Source organism: Saimiri boliviensis, chromosome 8, assembly GCF_048565385.1.
Source record: "Saimiri boliviensis isolate mSaiBol1 chromosome 8, mSaiBol1.pri, whole genome shotgun sequence".
In the NCBI taxonomy this organism is placed as follows: Eukaryota; Metazoa; Chordata; class Mammalia; order Primates; family Cebidae; genus Saimiri; species Saimiri boliviensis.
In genome coordinates this window covers 30,986,336-31,007,454 of record NC_133456.1, presented here as the reverse complement: position 1 = coordinate 31,007,454, position 21,119 = coordinate 30,986,336, and the positions used below count along the sequence as shown (strand labels likewise).

The 21,119-nt window shown below is 35.6% G+C and overlaps 1 protein-coding gene across 5 annotated transcripts in view; it reads right to left on the bottom strand.

Annotated features, from left to right (window-relative positions):
• The window catches only part of RABL3 (RAB, member of RAS oncogene family like 3), a 44,112-nt gene that overhangs the window by 4,637 nt on the left and 18,356 nt on the right, over positions 1-21,119 (bottom strand). For 2 of the 5 annotated variants that reach the window (XM_003935400.4, XM_074404296.1), the window contains exons 3-6: positions 20,321-20,450; positions 15,401-15,515; positions 7,674-7,824; positions 3,333-3,404 (exon numbers count right to left, since the gene is read on the bottom strand). In XM_003935400.4, coding sequence (XP_003935449.1) covers positions 3,333-3,404; positions 7,674-7,824; positions 15,401-15,515; positions 20,321-20,450 — 468 coding nt within the window. Of the gene's footprint in view, positions 1-3,332; positions 3,405-7,634; positions 7,825-15,400; positions 15,516-20,320; positions 20,451-21,119 lie in introns of all 5 variants that reach the window. The other 3 variants (XM_074404297.1, XM_074404295.1, XM_074404298.1) reach the window with 2 other exon arrangements.

Genomic DNA, 21,119 nt, shown 5'->3' with positions numbered 1-21,119 from the left:
ATGACATCCATGCAATTCTTAGAGTATAGCAGCAAATCTGACTCTAAGTTTCCTAGCAGTCAGTCCCAAAATGTACTAAACAAAATCCTCAAGAAAAAAAAAGCACTTGCCTGCTACAATAGTCTTGTCTATTTCTTAAAGAGGAGACTGCTTAACAGAGCAAACCACCACATCCTTATAGTAAGTGGTGACAAATTCTATACAGCCTCAATATAGACAGATGACACAACATCAAAAGCAGTCTAATGACTGTTGTATTGTCTACTTTTTTTTTTTGAACTAACTTTACCTTTACTTCAGTAGTTTCAGAACTGTCTGCATTTGATAAGTAGAAAACACAAGTTCAAGCAGTAGATGCATTTGCACAAATCCATCACCATTTTTTAAAAGAAATCCTCACAATATATGTTCAAATGTAATGAGTTTAAGAGCACCATGTTTTCATCGATTTTTCCCCTAAACTGCTGTAAACACTGAAGAGCACCATGTTTCCATATGATGAAAAATATTTTCAAGAATAATAAATTCTGTTCTAACACTTGAGAAACTGCAATGGCTGCAGATGAAGTATTATAAATGGTCTCTGATTTAGGATGGCTTGAGTATAATTTTTTGACTTTATGGTGCTGTGAAAGCAAGATGCATTCAATAGAAACTGTACCTTCAGTGCCCATACAATGGGCACTTTTTTCACTGTCAGTATAGTATTCAATAAATTACAGGAGCCATTCACAATTTTTTAATAAAATAGGCTTGTGTTAGATGATTCTGCCCAACTATAGGCTAACATAAGTGTTCTAAACATGTTTGAGGAAGGCTAGGCTAAACTGTGATGCTTGGTAAGTTAGGTATATAATACATGTGTTTTTGACTAACAATGTTTCCAATTTACAAGGGGTTTACTGAGATAATAACCCTATCGTAAGTTGAGGACTATCTGTATTTTCTTTACATAGACTTGCTGTGATAAGAAAAGTTAACCAGGTAATAATACAGATCAGCTGACGATGAACTTCAAAGCATTCAAATCTGAAATTATGTAGCTAAGAATTCCTCTGAATGAGAACAGAGCATGTTCTTCTAAGGCCAATGCCAGCTTGCTCTCTCTGGTATGACAGCCATTCATCCAGATTCTTGCTGTCTTGGAGACTACAGCTGTATTATTTTTAGCCACAAGATACCCAGGGCAAAGTTGCATTCATTTACCCCAGAGGTAGAAAAGTTGGTTCACTATTAGTGCACATTTTAAAACAATCCCACAAAAACCAAGAAGGAGACTGATTCCCTTCCCTCTATGGCAGGACAGGAAAATCTGATTATTCTGGAGTGCGAGGAATTACTACTAATTGAAAGAGGCTGGAGAAGGAGTTACATTTCCTTTTGGAGAAGAAATCTTTATTCTAAATTCTGGAAGAACTGATACATAGGAAAACTGGATGAAATTTGGTTGTCAGCTCCTTTGGTTTTAGGCAATCACCTCAGTCTGGAGGTCTGGCCAACCTCCTAACCCACATACCTTTTGTTGTGATTTAGACAATAAAAAGAGAAACTGACTTTTTGGTTTTGGTCATAATTCTTTACCCCTGACTTGCAATGTTTATTTCTGATTTTTTTTTTTTTTTTTTTTTTGAGACGGAGTTTTGCTTACCCAGGCTGGAGTGCAATGGCGCAATCTTGGCTCACCGCAACCTCCGCCTCCTGGGTTCAGGCAATTCTCCTGCCTCAGCCACCTGAGTAGCTGGGATTACAGGCACGCACCACCATGCCCAGCTAATTTTTTGTATTTTAGTAGAGACGGGGTTTCACCATGTTGACCAGGATGGTCTCGATCTCTTGACCTCGTGATCCACCCGCCTCGGCCTCCCAAAGTGCTGGCATTACAAGCGTGAGCCACCGAGCCCGGCCTACTTCTGATTTTTTTAAAAAAATAAAGCCTTGCCTGACAACTTGGATTATACCAGTTTCTCTAGGATATAATTTAGTATATCTTATTTTAAAATTTTAGAACTAATAAGTTGTTATAAAATTTAAACAACATATTGTGGGATCTTTCGGATCTATAAGATGTTGCTCTTAGGGGACAGGATTTTGTATTGATGAGGCCATGGATCTAAACCAAATGGAAGTTCTTACATTTTAAGTTTGTAAACAATGTGGAGAGAAAATCTGGCTGCTCGCAGTGCTGCACAACATTTTTCATGTCATGGCACACACAGAAAATGCTAATATTTGTACAGCACACTGGGGAAAATGGAAGAGGCTGCCAATCACCCAACCTCCCACCCTGAGGGCTCTGGCTGCTCTGAGAACAGAGAGAAATCAGTATATAGGCACATCTGTATCCTATCTGCCACATACCAGTTAAGAAGTTTTGCAGTGAAGCAAGATTTTCCTAGTGGCCTAATATTAATCAAGGAGGGGGCTGGGGCTTATCTAATGATAACAAAGAGGCCAAATATTAAATCCCAAATTATCTAAAGCTGGGGCTTATCTAATGCTGAACAAAAGGGTCAAATATTAAATCCCTAAATACTTAAAAGAAAAAAAAGTGATTCATTAAGAAGAGCGATAGGAAGATGATTTTCTTAGGCAATGACACTTAAAAAGAAATATAATACAGGAATTAAACTTTTTCAGTAATATATGCAGAAGGACATCCTATTTTACCTTACTATGCCATTTCAATATTGAGCAAACAACTTAAACTTGGTCAATACTATGTGCAATGCAGGTGTATGGTCTTGTGAAGGAAAGACAAACAGTGCTCTAATGTACCAGTATGCTGAGTCATTCCACATTTTCCTTCCAGTTGAGGACAATAAAACGATGCTAGCAGAGAATCAATAACTGAAATGCAATAGTGTTCTGAGGGGGAACACTAGGAAATCAAGAAGACAACATTACCTTAAAAGGTAACTGTAATATTTATGTGGGGAATATTAACAGGTGAGAGAGCAAAAAGAACTCAGGGCTTTAGGCATAATCTCCTCAGTTCAGTGTCTTTGTGGGAGTGGGAGGGTGAATAAGTGAAAAAAAGAGCAAGAAAATGGGTAAACAGAAATTCTTTTAAGGAGAGGAATTAGGTATCTTTTAAAAACCCCCATTTAAGTCCAGTAGCTTTTACCCTTTACTTAGAGAACACTGGTGATGGAACTAATACGTCAGCAAACCTTGGGCAATTATACCAACAGATAAGAGAGATCAAAACAAGTATTATTCAGGCTGCAAAGTTTTGGACAAAAAAATAAAAGGTCATAGCATTCTACAAAAAAAAATTTAAACTCTTATAATATATAAATTAAGTTTAAAAATAACTGAATTGAAGCCATTACCTTATCAAAAAACCTACTGAGCTTGACAGCATTGGAAGAACCTGCAGCTAAGTACCGTGGATTTGTGCAATCCTAGAAGATAAAACATAAAATCCACAACTGAAAGTTAGGAAACCCAAGCACTTTACTGTTTATAACCTGTCCTGTTGCATATTTTTATAGGCATAATACTCTCATAAAATATTCAAATAATTTTCAAATTATGATGCACAAAGCAAGGAAAGTACTAAAGGAAAATAAGGCCACCTAATCTTTGTCGTTTAAGCAATTTTAGAGTATGCCAAATCAAAGTATTCATCATCAAATCATTCACAGAGGAAGACAAGATTACTAATATTTTACTAATAACAAAACCAAGGTACTAATGGGAGTGACCTACCTAATTTACCCTGAAAACCAGAGAGAGAGCCATTAAAAACAGCATTTCACTTTTAGTACTAGTTATTCACCAGTACTCAACTAATTTTGTACTATGAAGTTCATATGAATAGGAGAAAGTAAGAAAATAAGGATTTAGAGGCACAAAGAACAAACCCAACGATTGCCAAGGATTTCTCACTCTTTGGATGCAAGGTACTACATCTTTTGGTAGGCCACAAAGATATATTATTTTTGGTAATAAACATCTACTACTATTGTTTGATAATAAAGATATATTACTACTCTTTGATGGAATCTTTTTTCTTTTTCTTTCTTTTTTTTTTTTTTTCACATTTCACATTTCGCATGTTCAGTGGCCAACAAGATGGAATTTTTTTATAGGAAAAAAAGAAATGGGGCCCAGAAGGGACAAAACGATCTGGAACATTAATCATTACAATAACTTTTCAAAGACCTTAAAAGGCCTACGATCCACTGGAATTCCAGTATAGCTTTTTTTTTTCTTTTGCTTGTCACCATTGACTTGCCACCTTGAGAGACAGAGTATTTTGATTTTACCTAAAATGTCACCTAAGACCAAATTATAAGGGCTATCATGTAAGCTCCTTTGCAAGCATGAAATTTTGTCTTTTTGATATAGACCCTTTGTGCCCCTACAAATTACTGAAATTACTGTTGTTACATTTATCCTGTTTTTGCAATCTCCAAGTCCACATGATTCCTTTCTAATGAAGCCTCCTATTTTATTCATATGTAACATTTCAAGGCTCATATTTTAAATTTTGGTCAAAAATTATAATACATTCTCCAAAATCACAAAAATGAGAGACTACAACAAAGTTGTCAAAGATCACAGAGTACTAGAAATCAAGGGTCTTCAAAGCTGGCAAGCTCTGAATCTGAATATCCATCTCAACATTTCTAGTCTGTGTAACATTGGTTAAGTTACTAAACCTTGAAAATTGGGCTTACTGACTTGTGGAATGGGATAACAATATTTTATCCCACGGGATTTTGTAAAAAATTAAATAATGCATACCTGGACATAGCAGGTACTAAAATATTAGTCGTCTTCTCTCTTTAATCTAAGAAAATTCTAGCAGATTCAATTTTCAGGCACAACAAGCACTTACCATAATAAAGATAATTCCATATATGTATTATGTAGACTGAAACATCATTGCACAAACTATGGTATTTAAAGTAGTGTTTGAACATATTTCTACAGCAGTTGGGGCATATAAGAGACAAACCTTAGACCTGTGGTAGAAATGTTTTACAAAATAGATATTGATTAGCTAGTCATCAGAATGTCAAAAGTTTGAGATGATTCTAAATAAAGCTAAAGTACTAAACAAAAACTAAATCAAACAGCAAACAAAAAAACACCCCCCAAACTTTAATTCTATGGTTCCATAATTTCAGGTTGACCAGCCTAGAAAAACACTATGATTTTTAGGATGAAAAATTTAGAGCTGAAAGAGCCATCTGCCATTTATCATGGCTGAGGGAAAAACCTGAAAATTAATAGCTCCAAATAGCTTGTCTGAACTTGAGAAAGGACTATTAATTATGGAAGATACTTCAATATGATCACTTCAAAATAAATACATAACAGAGAAAATTTTTTATGGGGTACAATAAGCCTAACAGGATTTCAGAAAATAAGTAATCATTTACCTATTTATAATTTAAACAATTCACATTTATTCAGGCAGTTATTAACTTTGATTCCACCTTTGATGTATACATTTGTTAAATCTTTTCTACAGTTTTAAGTAAATTCATACAGTAACTGATGTTAGCACTAATATTGTTACATTAGTTTTTATTTGAGGCTTTCTTTATATTTACTTGCTGAATCTTTTTGATTGCTATTTCTTTTTGAAACTCTTGTATTCAATTTTCCTCTCATTTTTTCTTCTCTGCATTCTCTGACCCTTTCCTATTGTCATTTGTGCTGTGTTCTTGAAGCTGTACACTAATAAAGGCCAAAAACATGTTATATTTGAACTCTTTGGAGATCGTGTGTGCTAAAGTCCCACTACCTGAGTACATTTACATCTGACTTATAGTTAAAAGACGGCCTTGCCTTTGTAAGGCAAGTAGGAATAACACACACACACACACACACACACGCGCGCGTGCACGATTATCACAGAAACCCGCCAGCAATAGAAACAGATACATTCTGAAATATATTAAAAGTAAGCACTGGAACAAATTGAGGTGTTTTTATTGGTAAATTTCCCTTTGGAAATAATGTTCAATGTAATCTCTGCACTTTTCAACAAGAATATTATATATCTACATAGCAAGAATCCTTTGGAATATCATGGTTATTCCATGATACCCCAGGTCAGTGCTGACTACGTGGGGTATGCACATCAAATATTCCATTGTGGCAGCTGAGAAAAATGAGGGGCTCTCCACTGCAAAGCAGAATGTAAAAAACAATGAATGGCAGGCAGAAGCTGGGGGTAGAGGTGGGGTTGAACCAAGCAGTGTTAACAAACATTGATTCACAGAATAAGGGCATCAGAATCACCTGAGTTATTTGTTAAAATGACAGAGTCCTGGTCCTCCTGCCAGGCTTTATGAATAAAAAGCTTCAGCTGTGGGGCAGTTATTCAAAAATTTCCACAGGTACTATTGGTAATATATATACAATCAGATTTGGGTAACTGTTGGTCTAGATGATTTCTACGTTTTTTCAGCCCCTAAATTCTCAAGGTGAGTTGAAGGATTAATTAAGTGGAAAAGAGGCTTAACCACAGAGCATACACTCTGAATCTGAATACCCTATTTGACCTGAGTAACCTTGGTCTAATTATCTCTCTCTTTCTTGTCTTCATCTTTAAAAAGAAGATAGTAATAGTACCTATCTTATAGGGTTGATTGTGAAGATGATATATGTGAGATAATGAATGTAAATACCTAAAACAGTTTTCAACCCGTAGGTGCTTAATAAACGTTGGTCATTAGCACTATTACACCACCAGTACTGTATTTCTAGAACGCCAGTGTACAGTTGCAAAAATCCTATTTATGAACAATGACATAACCATGACTGAAGTTGCTGGCCAGGATTCTTTTCTGGGATCCTAATGGAATTACATGACAAACATTTCTTAGCTTTTTTAAGCACTCAGTTCTAATTGAGCTAGCTATCTCATCAAGGGACTCAATTCTCTATATATGCATAAATGTACAGAAATTATTCCTTATGAAGCACTCCTAGTTTAAAGTTTGTAATTTTCTCATATATCTGTCAGGCTGCCCTTTAAGGTAAAATTTAAGAAGCTAAGACGCTTTGTAAAAGCAACAATAATCAACTCATAGTGTCATTTTAATCAATTTATTTTAATTTTGGTGTGATTTTAAAAAACTTTCTCAAGAAAAAGCCCATTGGGCCAGGTGCAGTGGCTCACGCCTGTAATCCCAGCTCTTTCAGAGGCTGAGGTGGGCAAATCACTTGCGGTCAGGAGTTCGAGACTAGCCTCAGCAACATGGAGAAATCCCATCTCTACTAAAAATATTAAAAAATTAGCTGGACATGGTGGTACACACCTGTAATCCCAGCTACTCAGGTGGCTGAGGCACAAGAATTGCATGAACCCAGGAGGTGGAGGTTAGAGTGAGCTGAGATTATGTCATTGCACTCCAGTCTGGGTGACAGAGAAAGACTCTGTTTCAAAAAAAAAAAAAAAGCCCCTGATTTAAATTATTCACAGAATAAAGTCTGAACATTCCAACAGGTCAACATAAAAGGCTGAAGTGACTGTGCACATCTCTCAGCCGAGATACGTTGATTCCGATCTTGACTACATTTTGGACTAGAATTCAAATAGTCTGATTTCAAGTATAAAGTTTCTTTCACTAGAATTTATGATTTGAATATGTCTTTAGTTTGATTTTTACCTGATAATAATACAAGCATGCAGTAGTCAAAATACACACCAAATTAATCTCTTCTGCATTGAAATCCTCAGCCAGGAAAGCAGTCCTAGTTAAAACTTCATGGCGCTTTGTTTCATGAATCTGGTCCAGTTTAGTCCCTATTACCAACAGCGGTATTTGGTTATCAGCAAACTGTTCTCGATCATAATCCCTGTGATAAATAATAATGAAGACGTGAATAGAATTTACCTTTCTGATATAAATGTGTAATATTTAAATGGAACTAATTTAAACTATTTTACTGAAAATTAACTGATTTCTGCTCTCTTTACCTATAAAACTACTTTCCTTCCAACTTCTTCCAACTACTTGTTCTTTGATCAACTCATTCTCCTCTTCTATCAGATTCCGGCTATTCATCTAACTTCTCAAAATTTGGTCCCATGTTTTTATTGAGTATTGAATAATACTGAATAATTGAACAAGTATACTATAGTTAGTGGACTTGACTTTCCACATAGCTCTGTCTTCTAAGGCTAACAGAACAACTCAGGAATGTTTCAGAGTAGAAGCAGAGAGCGGATTTAAGTCTCAGTGTAGAGAAAACCCAAAAGCCTAGCATGGCACTTAAGCTTTGTGCTAGAAGACAAAATGGCAATCTTCTTGGGTAACTTTTGGGGTATGCATTAACTCTATATCTACAATACACATTTCTGTCTGAATAGTAGAGAAATAAGAAGCATAAGAAAACCAAAATAAAGAAGCTGAAGCCTAGAATAAATCAAATATAGGTGATACTATAGCCTGGAAAAGATGGGTTAAACACATGGAAATGGAAGGAAACAGCTGAAATGCAAAATGAATAGTAAAAGGAAAGAACTTAGTACGAAGTAGTTGTTTTTCCTGAAATGAGAGCCATGGGAGATAGAGGACAGGAAATGCGAATCACTTAGGGTTAGAAGTTTTGGATCACTGGCTAGTACAATTGTTATTTTTATTTTTTATTTTTTTTTTTAGACGGAGTTTCGCTCTTCTTACCCAGGCTGGAGTGCAATGGCGCGATCTCGGCTCACCGCAACCTCCGCCTCCTGGGTTCAGGCAATTCTCCTGCCTCAGCCTCCTGAGTAGCTGGGATTACAGGCACACGCCACCATGCCCAGCTAATTTTTTGTATTTTTAGTAGAGACGGGGTTTCACCATGTTGACCAGGATGGTCTCGATCTCTTGACCTCGTGATCCACCCGCCTCGGCCTCCCAAAGTGCTGGGATTACAGGCTTGAGCCACCGCGCCCGGCTACAATTGTTATTTTTTAAAAAATTTATTTATCCAAAGAACAGAGTGATGATGTAAATGATACTTCTCATTACTGAAAAAAACACAGGGCTCATTGCTGTTGAATTAATTTAAATTCTACTCATATATTAGAAATAAAACAGATTTGGATTTCTGACACGTCAGAAGCTCAACTTATAACAGTCAGCAAAATCTGGCGGTGCACAATTTATGACAGTAAATCAATATTGCATGATCCAATCACTATAATCCAGTTGAGTATAGCTTTTTTTTCTTCCTGTAAAAAACTTTTCTTTCTTTTATCTTTCTTTCTCTTAGAGAAATTCTAAATTTGGATGGGGGAAAAGTTATTAAATATTTATGCCCTTCACAATAATTTTACAGAGCCTCAGCAAACTGTTCAGCCTCAGAACACAACTGTTTTAACTATATAACCTCCCATCTCGCAAAAATATTACTATTCTATTTATTGCATCAAAGCCAGTAATAGCATGATCAAGACCTTTGATTATTCGTAACAAGAGCAACCCTAATTAAAGAGACATGGTTCAAAGCTGCAATTTGCTTTGTCAGGTAATAAAGTTTTAAGAGTATCTTTCCTTTAGGACTGTTTCCTCCTGTCTCACATAGAAATTTTTGCATATCTTCTATCAAATATCATCTTTGATATACATACATTTCTCACATAGTCTTGCACTATTCCTTGCACATTGACAGATTTAACGCATATGAATATAGTTTGGTCTCTTATTTCTCTTTAGCTTTCCTTTTATCTTTTTCATAAAATGTAGTAGCCAATTTAAAATTTAACCTTGAAATCTTTTTTGGTAAACTTTTGAAGAACTTTATCATGGATGGATAAGGCTGATAACTCCTTACCATCACAAAGAGACACACAGCCAGGTATCATATTATATCCGTAATACCGGGTGGAAAAATAAAGACCAAAAAACCTTGCATCTTTTAGATCACTATATTTAATTACCACTTTAGAGAAGATTTAGAATTCAGAAGCAGAGTTTAAAAGACAATACAGGGAGACAATCAGCAAATCCAGAATACAGGAAACTGTATAAGACAAATAAACCATCTTCTTCTAGAAATAAACTGCTAGGAAGTTGAGAAAAAAAACAACCAAGAAGGGAGAACCTAAGATGAAAAGACAAGAAACCAGATACAACCAGTGTACCTTATTTAGATACTGTTTTGAAAAAAATCAACTGTAACATTTATGAGACAGTTGGGGAAATTAAAATAATATTTGGTTATTAAAGAATTATTAAATTTTTAGCTGTGATAATTACATGTTGTCATGTTTTAAAAAGCCTTTATGCTTTAAACTATACATGGATGAAATGATATGATGTTTTAACATTTGGTTCAAAATAATCCAGTTGAGAGTGGGAGAAGACAGGAAGTGGGTAGAGGTATGGATGAAACAAGACTGGCCATATGTTGATAATTGTTGAAACTAGGCAACAGGTATATGGGAGTTCATTTTCCATTCTTTGTATTTATATATGTTTAAAATTTTCCATAATAAAGTTAAAAAAATTTTATTGTGGTAAAAACCACATAATATAAAATTCACCTAAATTTAAAAAATATGGCTAAAAACTCAAACTGATATAAAAGATATATGCTAAGCAGTCTTGCTCCTACCACTATACCAACCACCCATTTCCCCGGCCTCCTATAGGTTACCATTTTTAATAGTTTCTTATTTATCTTTTCACTGATTCCTTATCCAAATACAAATACATATTCTTATTTCTTTTCTTTCTTACACAGTAGGAGGTATATGATATATATTCCCTGCATCTTGATTTGTTAAACCTAATACTGTACCCTCTGTAGATCTTTCTATTTTAGTTCCTAGAGATCTTCCTGATTTTTTATTTTCTTGCTCTGTCACCCAGGCTGGAGTGCAGTGGCACAATCTTGGCTCGCTGCAACCTCTGCCTCCTGGGCTCAAGCAATTCTTCTGCCTCAGCCTCTCAAATAGCTGGGACTATGGGCATGTGCACCACCATACTCAACTAATTTTTGTATTTTTAGTAGAGACAGGGTTTCACCATGTTGGCCAGGATGGTCTCGATCTCTTGACCTCATGATTCCCCTGGCTCAGGCTGATTCTTTTTTAAATGTTGAATACTACTTCAGTATGTAGATATGCCATTATTTATTCAATGAAGTTTTTGTTGCTTAGACACTAGGGTTGTTTCCAAATCTTTTAATGCTACAAAATAATGCACCAACGAAGCACACCAATGTATTAAGGTTGTTTAATACATTGCAGGTTTATCTATGGTATCAAAATGAGGCTGCAGTGTCAAAAATGCAAATGGATATAGAATTTTTACTGAATTCCCTCACACAAATGCAGATTTCTTTCTGATATGAATACATTGTCTCTCAATCCTAAATTTAAGGATAAGTTTCTCGAGTAAAAATCTTAGTAGAAAATAGAGAATAAGCTAGGTTAATGAAGACATCAGTGATGAAAGGAATTGAGATAGAAAACAAATATCAACTAGGCTTTGAAATGTGGGTTTTAAATTAGTTGTGGTTATTCTTTATCAGGCCTTACAGGAATCTACATATAATTACTCAAACTTAATACTACATTTAGGATTCACATAACAATTAGACTTCACAGAAAACAAAGTCTTTGAAAGACTTACTTTAATCAAAAAATAGAAAATGGGGTTCTGCTCTAGGTAAGACAGAATAAGCAAACTCTATCCTGTCTTTCCCAGTGAATGTAACTGTAAAACCTGGACAGGATGAATTAAGTGGCTATTTGAGGACTTTGAAAAATTAATAGTAGTGAACATATTGAGGAAGAAGACCACAATGTAAAGAACCATTGAATCAGCAGTGAGATTATGATATTTTCCCCTTCCATATCCCCTTATCTGAATGCAACTCAGCTTAAAACCCAAAAGCTTCAACAGAAAACTCCAGAAGAAGGCCTATAGTTCTGGCTCATGAAACAAGAAAGGGGGCTCCTGAATACTTGGAGATAGTGTAGAAATACAATATTTTTCCTTCTGTCATAAGCCAGCCTCTGAGCAATTCCATGATGGTTGTGGCAAAGGCTATAACACAAGCGGAATGCTCAGAAACAGTGGTCCCCAACCTTTTTGGTACCAAGGACTGGTTTTATGGAAGACTATTTTTCCATAGACAGGTGTCTGGGGGATGATTTCAGGATGAAGCTGTTCCACCTCAGATCACCAGGCATTAGATTTTCATAAGGAGCCCGCAACCTAGATCCCTCACATGTATAGTTCACAATAAAATTCACACTCCTATGAGAATCTAATGCCGCTGCTGATCTGACAGGAGGTGGATCTCAGATGGTAATGCCCACTCACCTGCCACTCACCTCCTACTGTGTGGCCTGGTTCCTAATAGGCAATGGACCAGGAGCTGGGGACCCGTGCTTATGAACACAGAGGAAGGAAAATCTTTCTCTCTGATTGATAGAACTGCATCCCAAGATGGTGGGGCAAACTCTCATTGCTTTTATTCTTTGTCCTTCTACCACTTGGCCCTGGAAGTAGGTGCAGTTGTGCAAGTGCATGACAGAATTTGGACAGGAGACCTAAAAAGGGAGCCACAGCAAATCACATACTATGGGAAAGACTATAGAGGGTGAAGTTTCAGAAAGCAACCCCATGAAGTAGCTCATACATGCTTGAGCTCATTGTCAAAGCTGTGCATGAATGGATTTGATCCTACTTAGCATACCAAAGACACTGAAAACTGAAACAACAGAGATAACAACACCCATGTCACATACTGGGTGTTGCACAAATATAAAATAAGTGCAATTATATAAAGTATGCTCTTAGGTCATAATAAAATTAAGCTAGAAACCAACAGCAAAGAATGACCAGACAGCCTCTAAATATCTGGAAATCAACCAACACATTTCTAAATAGCTCATGGGAAAATCTCAAGGAATATCAGAAAATATTTTGAACTAAATGAAAATAAAAGTAAACATTTGCAGGATGAAGCTAACACAGTGTTTAGAGGGAAACATAGCACATTAAAATTGCTTGTATTAGCAAAAATGCAAGGTATCTGGTCAGTAATCTAAGAAACTATAAAGAGAGAACAAAATAAACCAAAAGCAAGCAGAAGGAAGGAAATAAGAGCAGAAATCAATTAAACTGTATACAGAAAAACAATAGAGAAAAATCAATGAAACCAAAATCTGCTTCTTTGGAAAAAAAATCAATACAATTGATAAACTTCTACAATTCTGACAAGAAAAAGAGAAGACATAAAATACCAAAATCAGAACGAAGAAGATCATATTACTATAAACTGTGCAACTACCAAAGGGACAATAAATACTGTAAACAACTCTACTGATATTAATTCAAAAATTTAATGAAATAGACGAATTCCTTGAAAATCACAAGCTACCAAAACTCACCCAAGATGAAACAGGTAACTTGAACAATCTTAATTACTAAAGAAGTTGACTTTGTGGTTAAAAATCTTTCAAATAAGCAATTTCCAGGCCTAGGTGGTCTCTTGGTAAATCGTACCAAACCTTCAAAGAAGAAATTACATCAAATATACTCAATTTCTTCCAAAAAATAGAAGACGAAGGAATACTTCCAATTTATTCTAGGAGGCCAACATTATCCTCACACCAAAACCAGTCGAAGACATTATGAGAACAGAAAACAAGACACCAATGACCAAGGAATGAAAGGCTGGTTCAATATTTGAAAAATAGTGAATGTAATCCACCATACTAACAGTTGAAAGAAGAAGCCAAATGTCCCTATCGATTGATGCAGAAAGGCTTTTGACAGAATTCTGTTCTGTCTGTTTGACAGAATTTTGTTCTGTTTGACAGAAATCTGTTCATGATATTCATAAAACTATCAGCAAATTAGGGATAGAAAGAAATTTTCTTAACCTGATAAATGATGTCAACAAAAAAACCTAAAGCTGACATCACACTTAGAGCAAGACATAGATATTCACTCTTATCATTCCTATTTATTATCCTTTTGGAAGTTGCTGCCAATGCAATAAGGCAAGAAATAAGATAACAAGCATACAGATAGAATAGGAAGAAATAAATCTGTCATGTAGAGCACCCCAAGGATTTTACTGAAAAACTCTGGTCACAGGATACAGGTCAGTACACTAAATCAATTCTATTTTTTTTTTTTTTATACTAGCAATGGACTATTTGAAACTGAAGTTTAAATATACCATTTATGGCCAAGTATGGTGGCTCACACCTGTAACCCCAGCACTTTGGGAGGCAAAGATGGGTGGATCACCTGAGGTCAGGAGGAGTTCAAGATCAGCCTGGCCAAGATGGTGAAACCCTACCTCTATCAAAAATACAAAAATCAGCCAGGCATAAGGTACATGCCTGTGATCCCAGCTACTTGGGAGGCTAAGGCATGATAATTGTTTGAACCTGGGAGACACAGGTTGCAGTGAACTGATATGCCACTGCACTCCAGCCTGGGCAGCAGAGCAAGACCCAGTCTCAAAACACAAAACAAAATTTATACTACCTTCAAAAATATTAAATATTTTGGTATAAAATAAAACATGTACAGGATTTGTGTGCTGAAAACTACAAAATGCTGATAAGAGAAATAAAAGAAGATCTAAATAAATGAAGACGTATACTGTGTTCATGAACTGGAAGATGCAACAGAATAAAGATATTAATTCTTTCCAATGTGATCAATAGGTTTAATGCAATTCTAATTAAAATCCAATGAAAATTTTTGTAAATATAGGCAAGCTGATTTTCAAAATTCATGTAGAAAGATAAACTAGAATAGCTAAACAATTATGAAAAAGAATAAAGTAGAAGAAATCACACCGCTCAATTTTAAGACTATAATCAAGATAGTGTAGTACTGGTGAAGGGAAAGACACATAGATCAATGGAACAGAACTACAGTCCAGAAATAGACTCATACTAATATGGCCAAATGATTTTTGGCAAAGGAGCAAAAGCAGTTAATTCAATGGAGAGAGGATATCTTTTCAACAAATGGTGTTGGAACAATTAGACATTCATATGCAAACATTAACCTCAGCTAAAACCTCACAACTTGTATAAAACTAACTTAAAACAGATCATAGATCTAAATGTAAACCTATAAAACTTAAAATGTTTTATATAAATGTTTTACTATAAAAATGTAAAACCATAAAAACTGTAATAAGAGAAAACCTGTATCATCTAGGATTAGGCAAAGAGTTCTTAGGATATCTAAAGCATAATTCATAGAAGAAGAAAAGAGAAATTGGAATTTATCAAAATGAAAACTATTGCTTTGTGAAAGGTACTGTTAGAGTAAAAAATAATCTATAGATTAAAAGAGAAATCTTTGCAAATCAAACATCTTTGTAAAGTGTTATTCTGGAGAGTACATTCCTGTGATTGCTATAACCTTTCAAACCAATTGTGAAATAATTCTGGGCTTACCCATTTGTCACCAAGACTCCAGTTGGCACTGAATCCCTGTTGAGAGCTTCCAATGACCAACGATACAAGTTTTGGGAGGACTTCTTATTTGTTAAGTCGTGTACTAAAATAATACCTAAAATAATCAGAGAAAAATATGTTAATCCTTTAAAAATTTCTCTTCATTTCACAATTGGCCAAATGAAGCTTGGTAAACAGAAGCATGTTGCTTAATGAATCTAGCATTCTAGTATGACTAACAACTCAGACACAATTATTTTAAAATTTCCTCTTCAAATATTTATAAATAATTAGCCATAAACCTCTCTGTCAGTTTTATAACTTTATTTTACCAGGGCTGACAAAATGCCATTAAATTTTGGCAGATCTTTTCTTCACTCAACACTTCCTAAGTGCTTACTGCATGCCTGTTCCTACTTGTAGAACCACTACATTAATCAAGAGAATCAAAACTACTTCAAGTATATACAAAATTATATTCATTCAAAAAGTTATGTTGTTTCTTCACTGTACATAGTACTGCCATAGATACTAGTACATACATACAGTATTTATACTTATTAAAAATAATATTAAATAATGAAAATCTATTAAAATAGTATTGATTTAAAATAATTGCTTAGCTGACAAAACAGTGTCCTGTAGATCACCTGAGGCTAATCAACTCAAATGTCTAATTTTCTAGTTCTCTGAATAATGATTAGTTATGTAAGCTTACTACCTATAAGAGATAGAGCAAAAGAAATACGTCACTAGAAGAGAGTGGGTGGAGATATTAAAAAGTAAAGAAGTATGGCTAGTAGAAAATATATGCATAAGATTCAGACAAATAACAAAATGTAATGAGGCTTAGAAATACAATTAAAGAGAATCAATTAAAATCCTAGATAGAAAGTTATATCAGGGAATTAATTATGACAGTAAGATACAGACAAAAGAGGAAAAACTTTGATGCCCACTAGAATTTAGGATATCATCTTATGGTCAAAACACTATAGGTTACAAACTCCCAGCTCTTTTCTATATTACCCAGATTGTGAATAGGACATGAAACTGATGATTCCTCCATCTTCAAGAGGTGGTATGTGTCAATTTGAAAAAGAAAAACAGAATAGGTAGAATTAGCTGGCTTCTACAGTTTTTACAGCTATCTGTGTAACTAAAGGGCTTTTACAAGCTATAATTGACTTGTTCCAGCCAGCTTAGATAAACCTGTATCTCTTCTAATGTCTGAAACCATTAATAGAGATCTGACACATGCCCTAATATCCAATTGTACCCACTCGTCCTTCCTCAGTGAGGAATTTTAATCAGCATCAATGGCATAGATTTAAAAAAAGAAATAAAGAACTGCCATTAAAGACTACAGCTAATATTTATTCAGTACTTATGTGCTAAATATTGTGTTTTACCTGTGTTAAGTAATTTAATTTTCAGAACAGTCCTATGAGGTAAGAATTATTATTTTTATACACAAGAGAAAACGGAAGTTCAGAGAGGTTGAGTAACTTGCTCTTGGTCACATGGTAAATCAGAATTTGTACTCAGGTAATCTGACAGTAAAGACTGCAGAATAAAATCTCATTTTAGGGCAAAAAAGTGGCATATATTTTCTCCGTTCCCTTTTCCCCACGTTATAAATATTGCAAAACACATGGGTAAGAATTTTGGACTGGAGAGTGAAAGAATTACAAAGGCCTAAGGATGACTATTAGATGGACAGGTAAGACTTTATTGAGGATCTCTAAGTAAGACTTTTGAGCTTTCAAAGGCACTGGAGTACCCATTTTCCCTATTCCTTTCCTTTCATTTGGGCTGAGAGTTCTTGCTTGTAGAACATGTGCTAGAAGAGCCAAGGTGGGGCCCAGAAGAAAGGAGTCAGGGTGATAGCTAATGATAATATAGTTTAATCTTAAGGGAGAGAAGAAAAGACACTCTATTATTTCCTTCTGGGATTACTAGCCTAGGTTACCAGAGAGGGAAGAATGTAGGGTAATAAGGGAAGAAAGTTATTGCTAAGAATATGAACTATGCATTTGGATAGAATGATCCTTATGTTCATTTTCTTAGAAAACTATGATTGGTAGATGGAATAAAGAACTTCGAGTGCTTCTACCAGGAGGAATGTTCCAGAGTTAGGGTGAAAGAACATAGAAACAGGTTTTTCAAAAAACAGAGATAAAAAATGGAAATATATCTCAGTCTTATCTGCAAAATCAACACAGGATATATGCAATTCTTTCAATAATATTAAAGGAGACAAATCACTAATGAATAGTAAGCACAGAAGAGGTAAACAAATATTGATTAGATGGATTTTTCAGCACTTACAAGTTTACAACTCTGAATTCCACAGCTTCTAGGATTTGAATAGTATTTATCTGTATTATTTATTTATAATTTTAATCATACCTGTCTCAAAAATACCTTAACATCAAAGGTGTTACATATTCAAACTTCTTTGTGCCAGATCAGATAGATATCTTACTTTGACAAGTCATTTTACTGATACAAGTTGATTATTCTAGTATAAGTCTAAACTAGGTTTCACTTCCTTCTCTTTCTTTAAGAGGTCACCTCACACTATACTAGTGTTATTATTGTTTTTCTTGTATGTATTCTATTAATATATACCATTATAATATATACATTTTTGCATGATGGTGACATGTATTAGGTAATGTTATAACTATTTTGTCTCATTTATGAATGCTGTTTCTTCATTAAGACTGTGACTTTTCAGATAGAATTCTGAGCTAAATGGGATATGGGTCTGAACTGACACATCTCATTCTGTATTCTATAGTATGTAGCCAATGAAAAGAACCTTCTTTACTTCTTTTTGTAGAATCTACAACATCTTATGATATGGGAAGACATCAAAAGAGGAATATAAGGAATGAACATACTGAATGAATGTAATGCTTACCTAATATTGAAGATCTAAGCATAGCATAAATGAGGTCTATTAATGGCTATGCATTTACCAGGAGGGAAATGCCAAATCCTTTGGTATATTAATCAAACAGAAGTTAAAATTATGTTTCACAGTAAAAAAAGATTTTTTTTTTTTTTTTTTGAGATGAAGTTTCACTCTTGTTACCCAGGTTGGAGTGCAATGGCACGATCTCGGTTCACCGCAACCTCCGCCTCCTGAGTTCAGGCAATTCTCCTGCCTCAGCCTCCTGAGTAGCTGGGATTACAGGCACACGCCACCACGCCCAGCTTATTTTTTTTTTTTTATTTTTTTTTTTTGAGACGGAGTTTCGCTCTTGTTACCCAGGCTGGAGTGCAATGGCGCGATCTCGGCTCACCGCAACCTCCGCCTCCTGGGTTCAGGCAATTCTCCTGCCTCAGCCTCCTGAGTAGCTGGGATTACAGGCACGCACCACCATGCCCAGCTATTTTTTTTGTATTTTTAGTAGAGACAGGGTTTCACCATGTTGACCAGGATGGTCTCGATCTCTTGACCTTGTGATCCACCCGCCTCGGCCTCCCAAAGTGCTGGGATTACAGGCTTGAGCCACCGCTTTTAGTAGAGACGGGGTTTCACCATGTTGACCAGGATGGTCTCGATCTCTTGAACTCGTGATCCATACACCTTGGGCTCCCAAAGTGCTGGGATTACAGGCTTGAGCCACCGCGCCCGGCCAGTAAAAAAAGATTTTAAAAATGAATTTTAAAGAAGACTAAGAAACTCTATTGGCAACTCAGAAGTATAAGCAGTTTAGTCTCTTGACACAGAGTAGGTACTCTATGAATGGAAATTATGTCCTATATTATATACCTCCATCTGGAAGTCTGCTCTAGGTATCTGAGTATCTATAACTGGATAAAATTTTACACCCATAAAGACCCCATTAAGCAGCTCTTCATAACTAGGTGAGAAAGAGCCTTAGGGTATATTGGTATATTTTGATATATGCCTATACTGCCTACTTGGTATATTGTGAGAAACAGCCGGCTCTTTGTCAGGGGCAGGTGAAAGAAATCTCTCTGTCTCTTGTTGAGAGATATTAAGTTTACGAATATTGATGAATACTGAGTGTATGGTAGAATATTTCATTTGCTAGGAAGAATGATGGCAAGGAAAACCTAGTTGACTCCCTCCCCAAGTGTAAAACCATTTGGGGCATTCCAAAGTGGCAGGACAATGTATAAATATCATACACCAGTTAAAATAATCCTTTGAGATATCTGACCCTGCCCCCGTGACTCCTCCAAGGAGAATACCTTTTAGTTTGTCTGTAGTCAGTGGTAAGCGGGTAATGGCTGCCTACTTGGTATATTGTTGAGTTATGAGAAACTATAGAACACCTGTTTATTAATAATAATCACCTGTTAAGAGAGAATAAATAAGTGGATCAGGATCCACTTGGGGCCTTCAGCTTAGAATGCTGTCAGCCCCTGAGGCTCTCAGTTCAGAAGGCTGCTGGCTCCCCAGACAGACCCACTTTGCTGTTCTATCTGGGTGTCTGCCTCTCATTTCCTTCAGTGCTGCCTGGGTGACAGTCTCTTCGGCTGGTAAACTCTGTGATACCTAGCTTAAGACTATGGGACTCCTATGATCCTACTGTACTTACTCAACTCACTAGACAGATAGCACTCCCAGACAACAACACTTTGAAAGTTCCATGTTTTATGTCAAGTACCAAAAACATGATTTTATTTCTCAATATTTAGTTTATGACAACAATATAAATAGAAACACTTAGACAAAGCAGATGTTTAACGTCCTGAATTACATGGTTACAATGTAGAAATACAAACTGGAATGTGCTATACAGATTTAAATCAAGGGTTGTGAGCATATTACATCTTTCTCAAATTAAGACAAGTCTGGCATGCTATGACATTCCATGTCAGATGATCTATACTCTTAGACTATTAATATATAATAGAAATTTAAAAATGCTTTACCATTTACAGAGTTGTAGAATACTGCTCTTGTGCTCTTCACGCTGCTGGCACTGCCCACAGAGCCTCCAACATCCCATAATTCTATGTAGTAGGTCTTCTCTTCTGGGGTTCCTTCTTTGTAATCATGAACCTAACAAATCAATCAATTGAAGTAATTATTACAGCCACTAAACTAGTTAGCACCCTCATTCCATTTTAAAACATTTCAGCATCTTACTCTTTCTGATCACTACCATTTTTTAAGCTTCCTCTCTTTAATTCTTTAATAATACTGACTCCAGAGGACCTTACAGTTAATTGATCTTAATATCTTTCACAGCTCTCTGTTCCACTTCCAAAGCCTTACCTACTTTCTAACTAGGGATAAATTCCATGATCCATCATTACAGTCATTCCTTTGCCCCTCTCTCACATTGCCCTCCTCTGACAAAATTCTACTCTTGGTTATATCTACCTTTTACCCTCTTCCATGTCTACAACCCAGCAACTGAATGTGGAGCTCGGAAAAATATGCATTCAAGATGGATGGATACTTTCTAAATTTAAGTGTACCTTTGGAGCTGTCCTTTAATCAGTTCCACAGTTAATTTACCATTTTCCTCTTCCAGATAACTACTTTATACTTTTTCCTCTTCTTAAACTTCCAGTATCAGTTCCCCATCCTCAATTACACCTTTGCTTCCTAATGCAGAAGCTATTAGAAAAGAACTTCTACAACCTGTTCTTCCTGTATCTACTCACCTCCCTCCATCTGTACCCACATAATCTGCTTTCCTTCTTGCTGTTTTCTTAGGCTGCC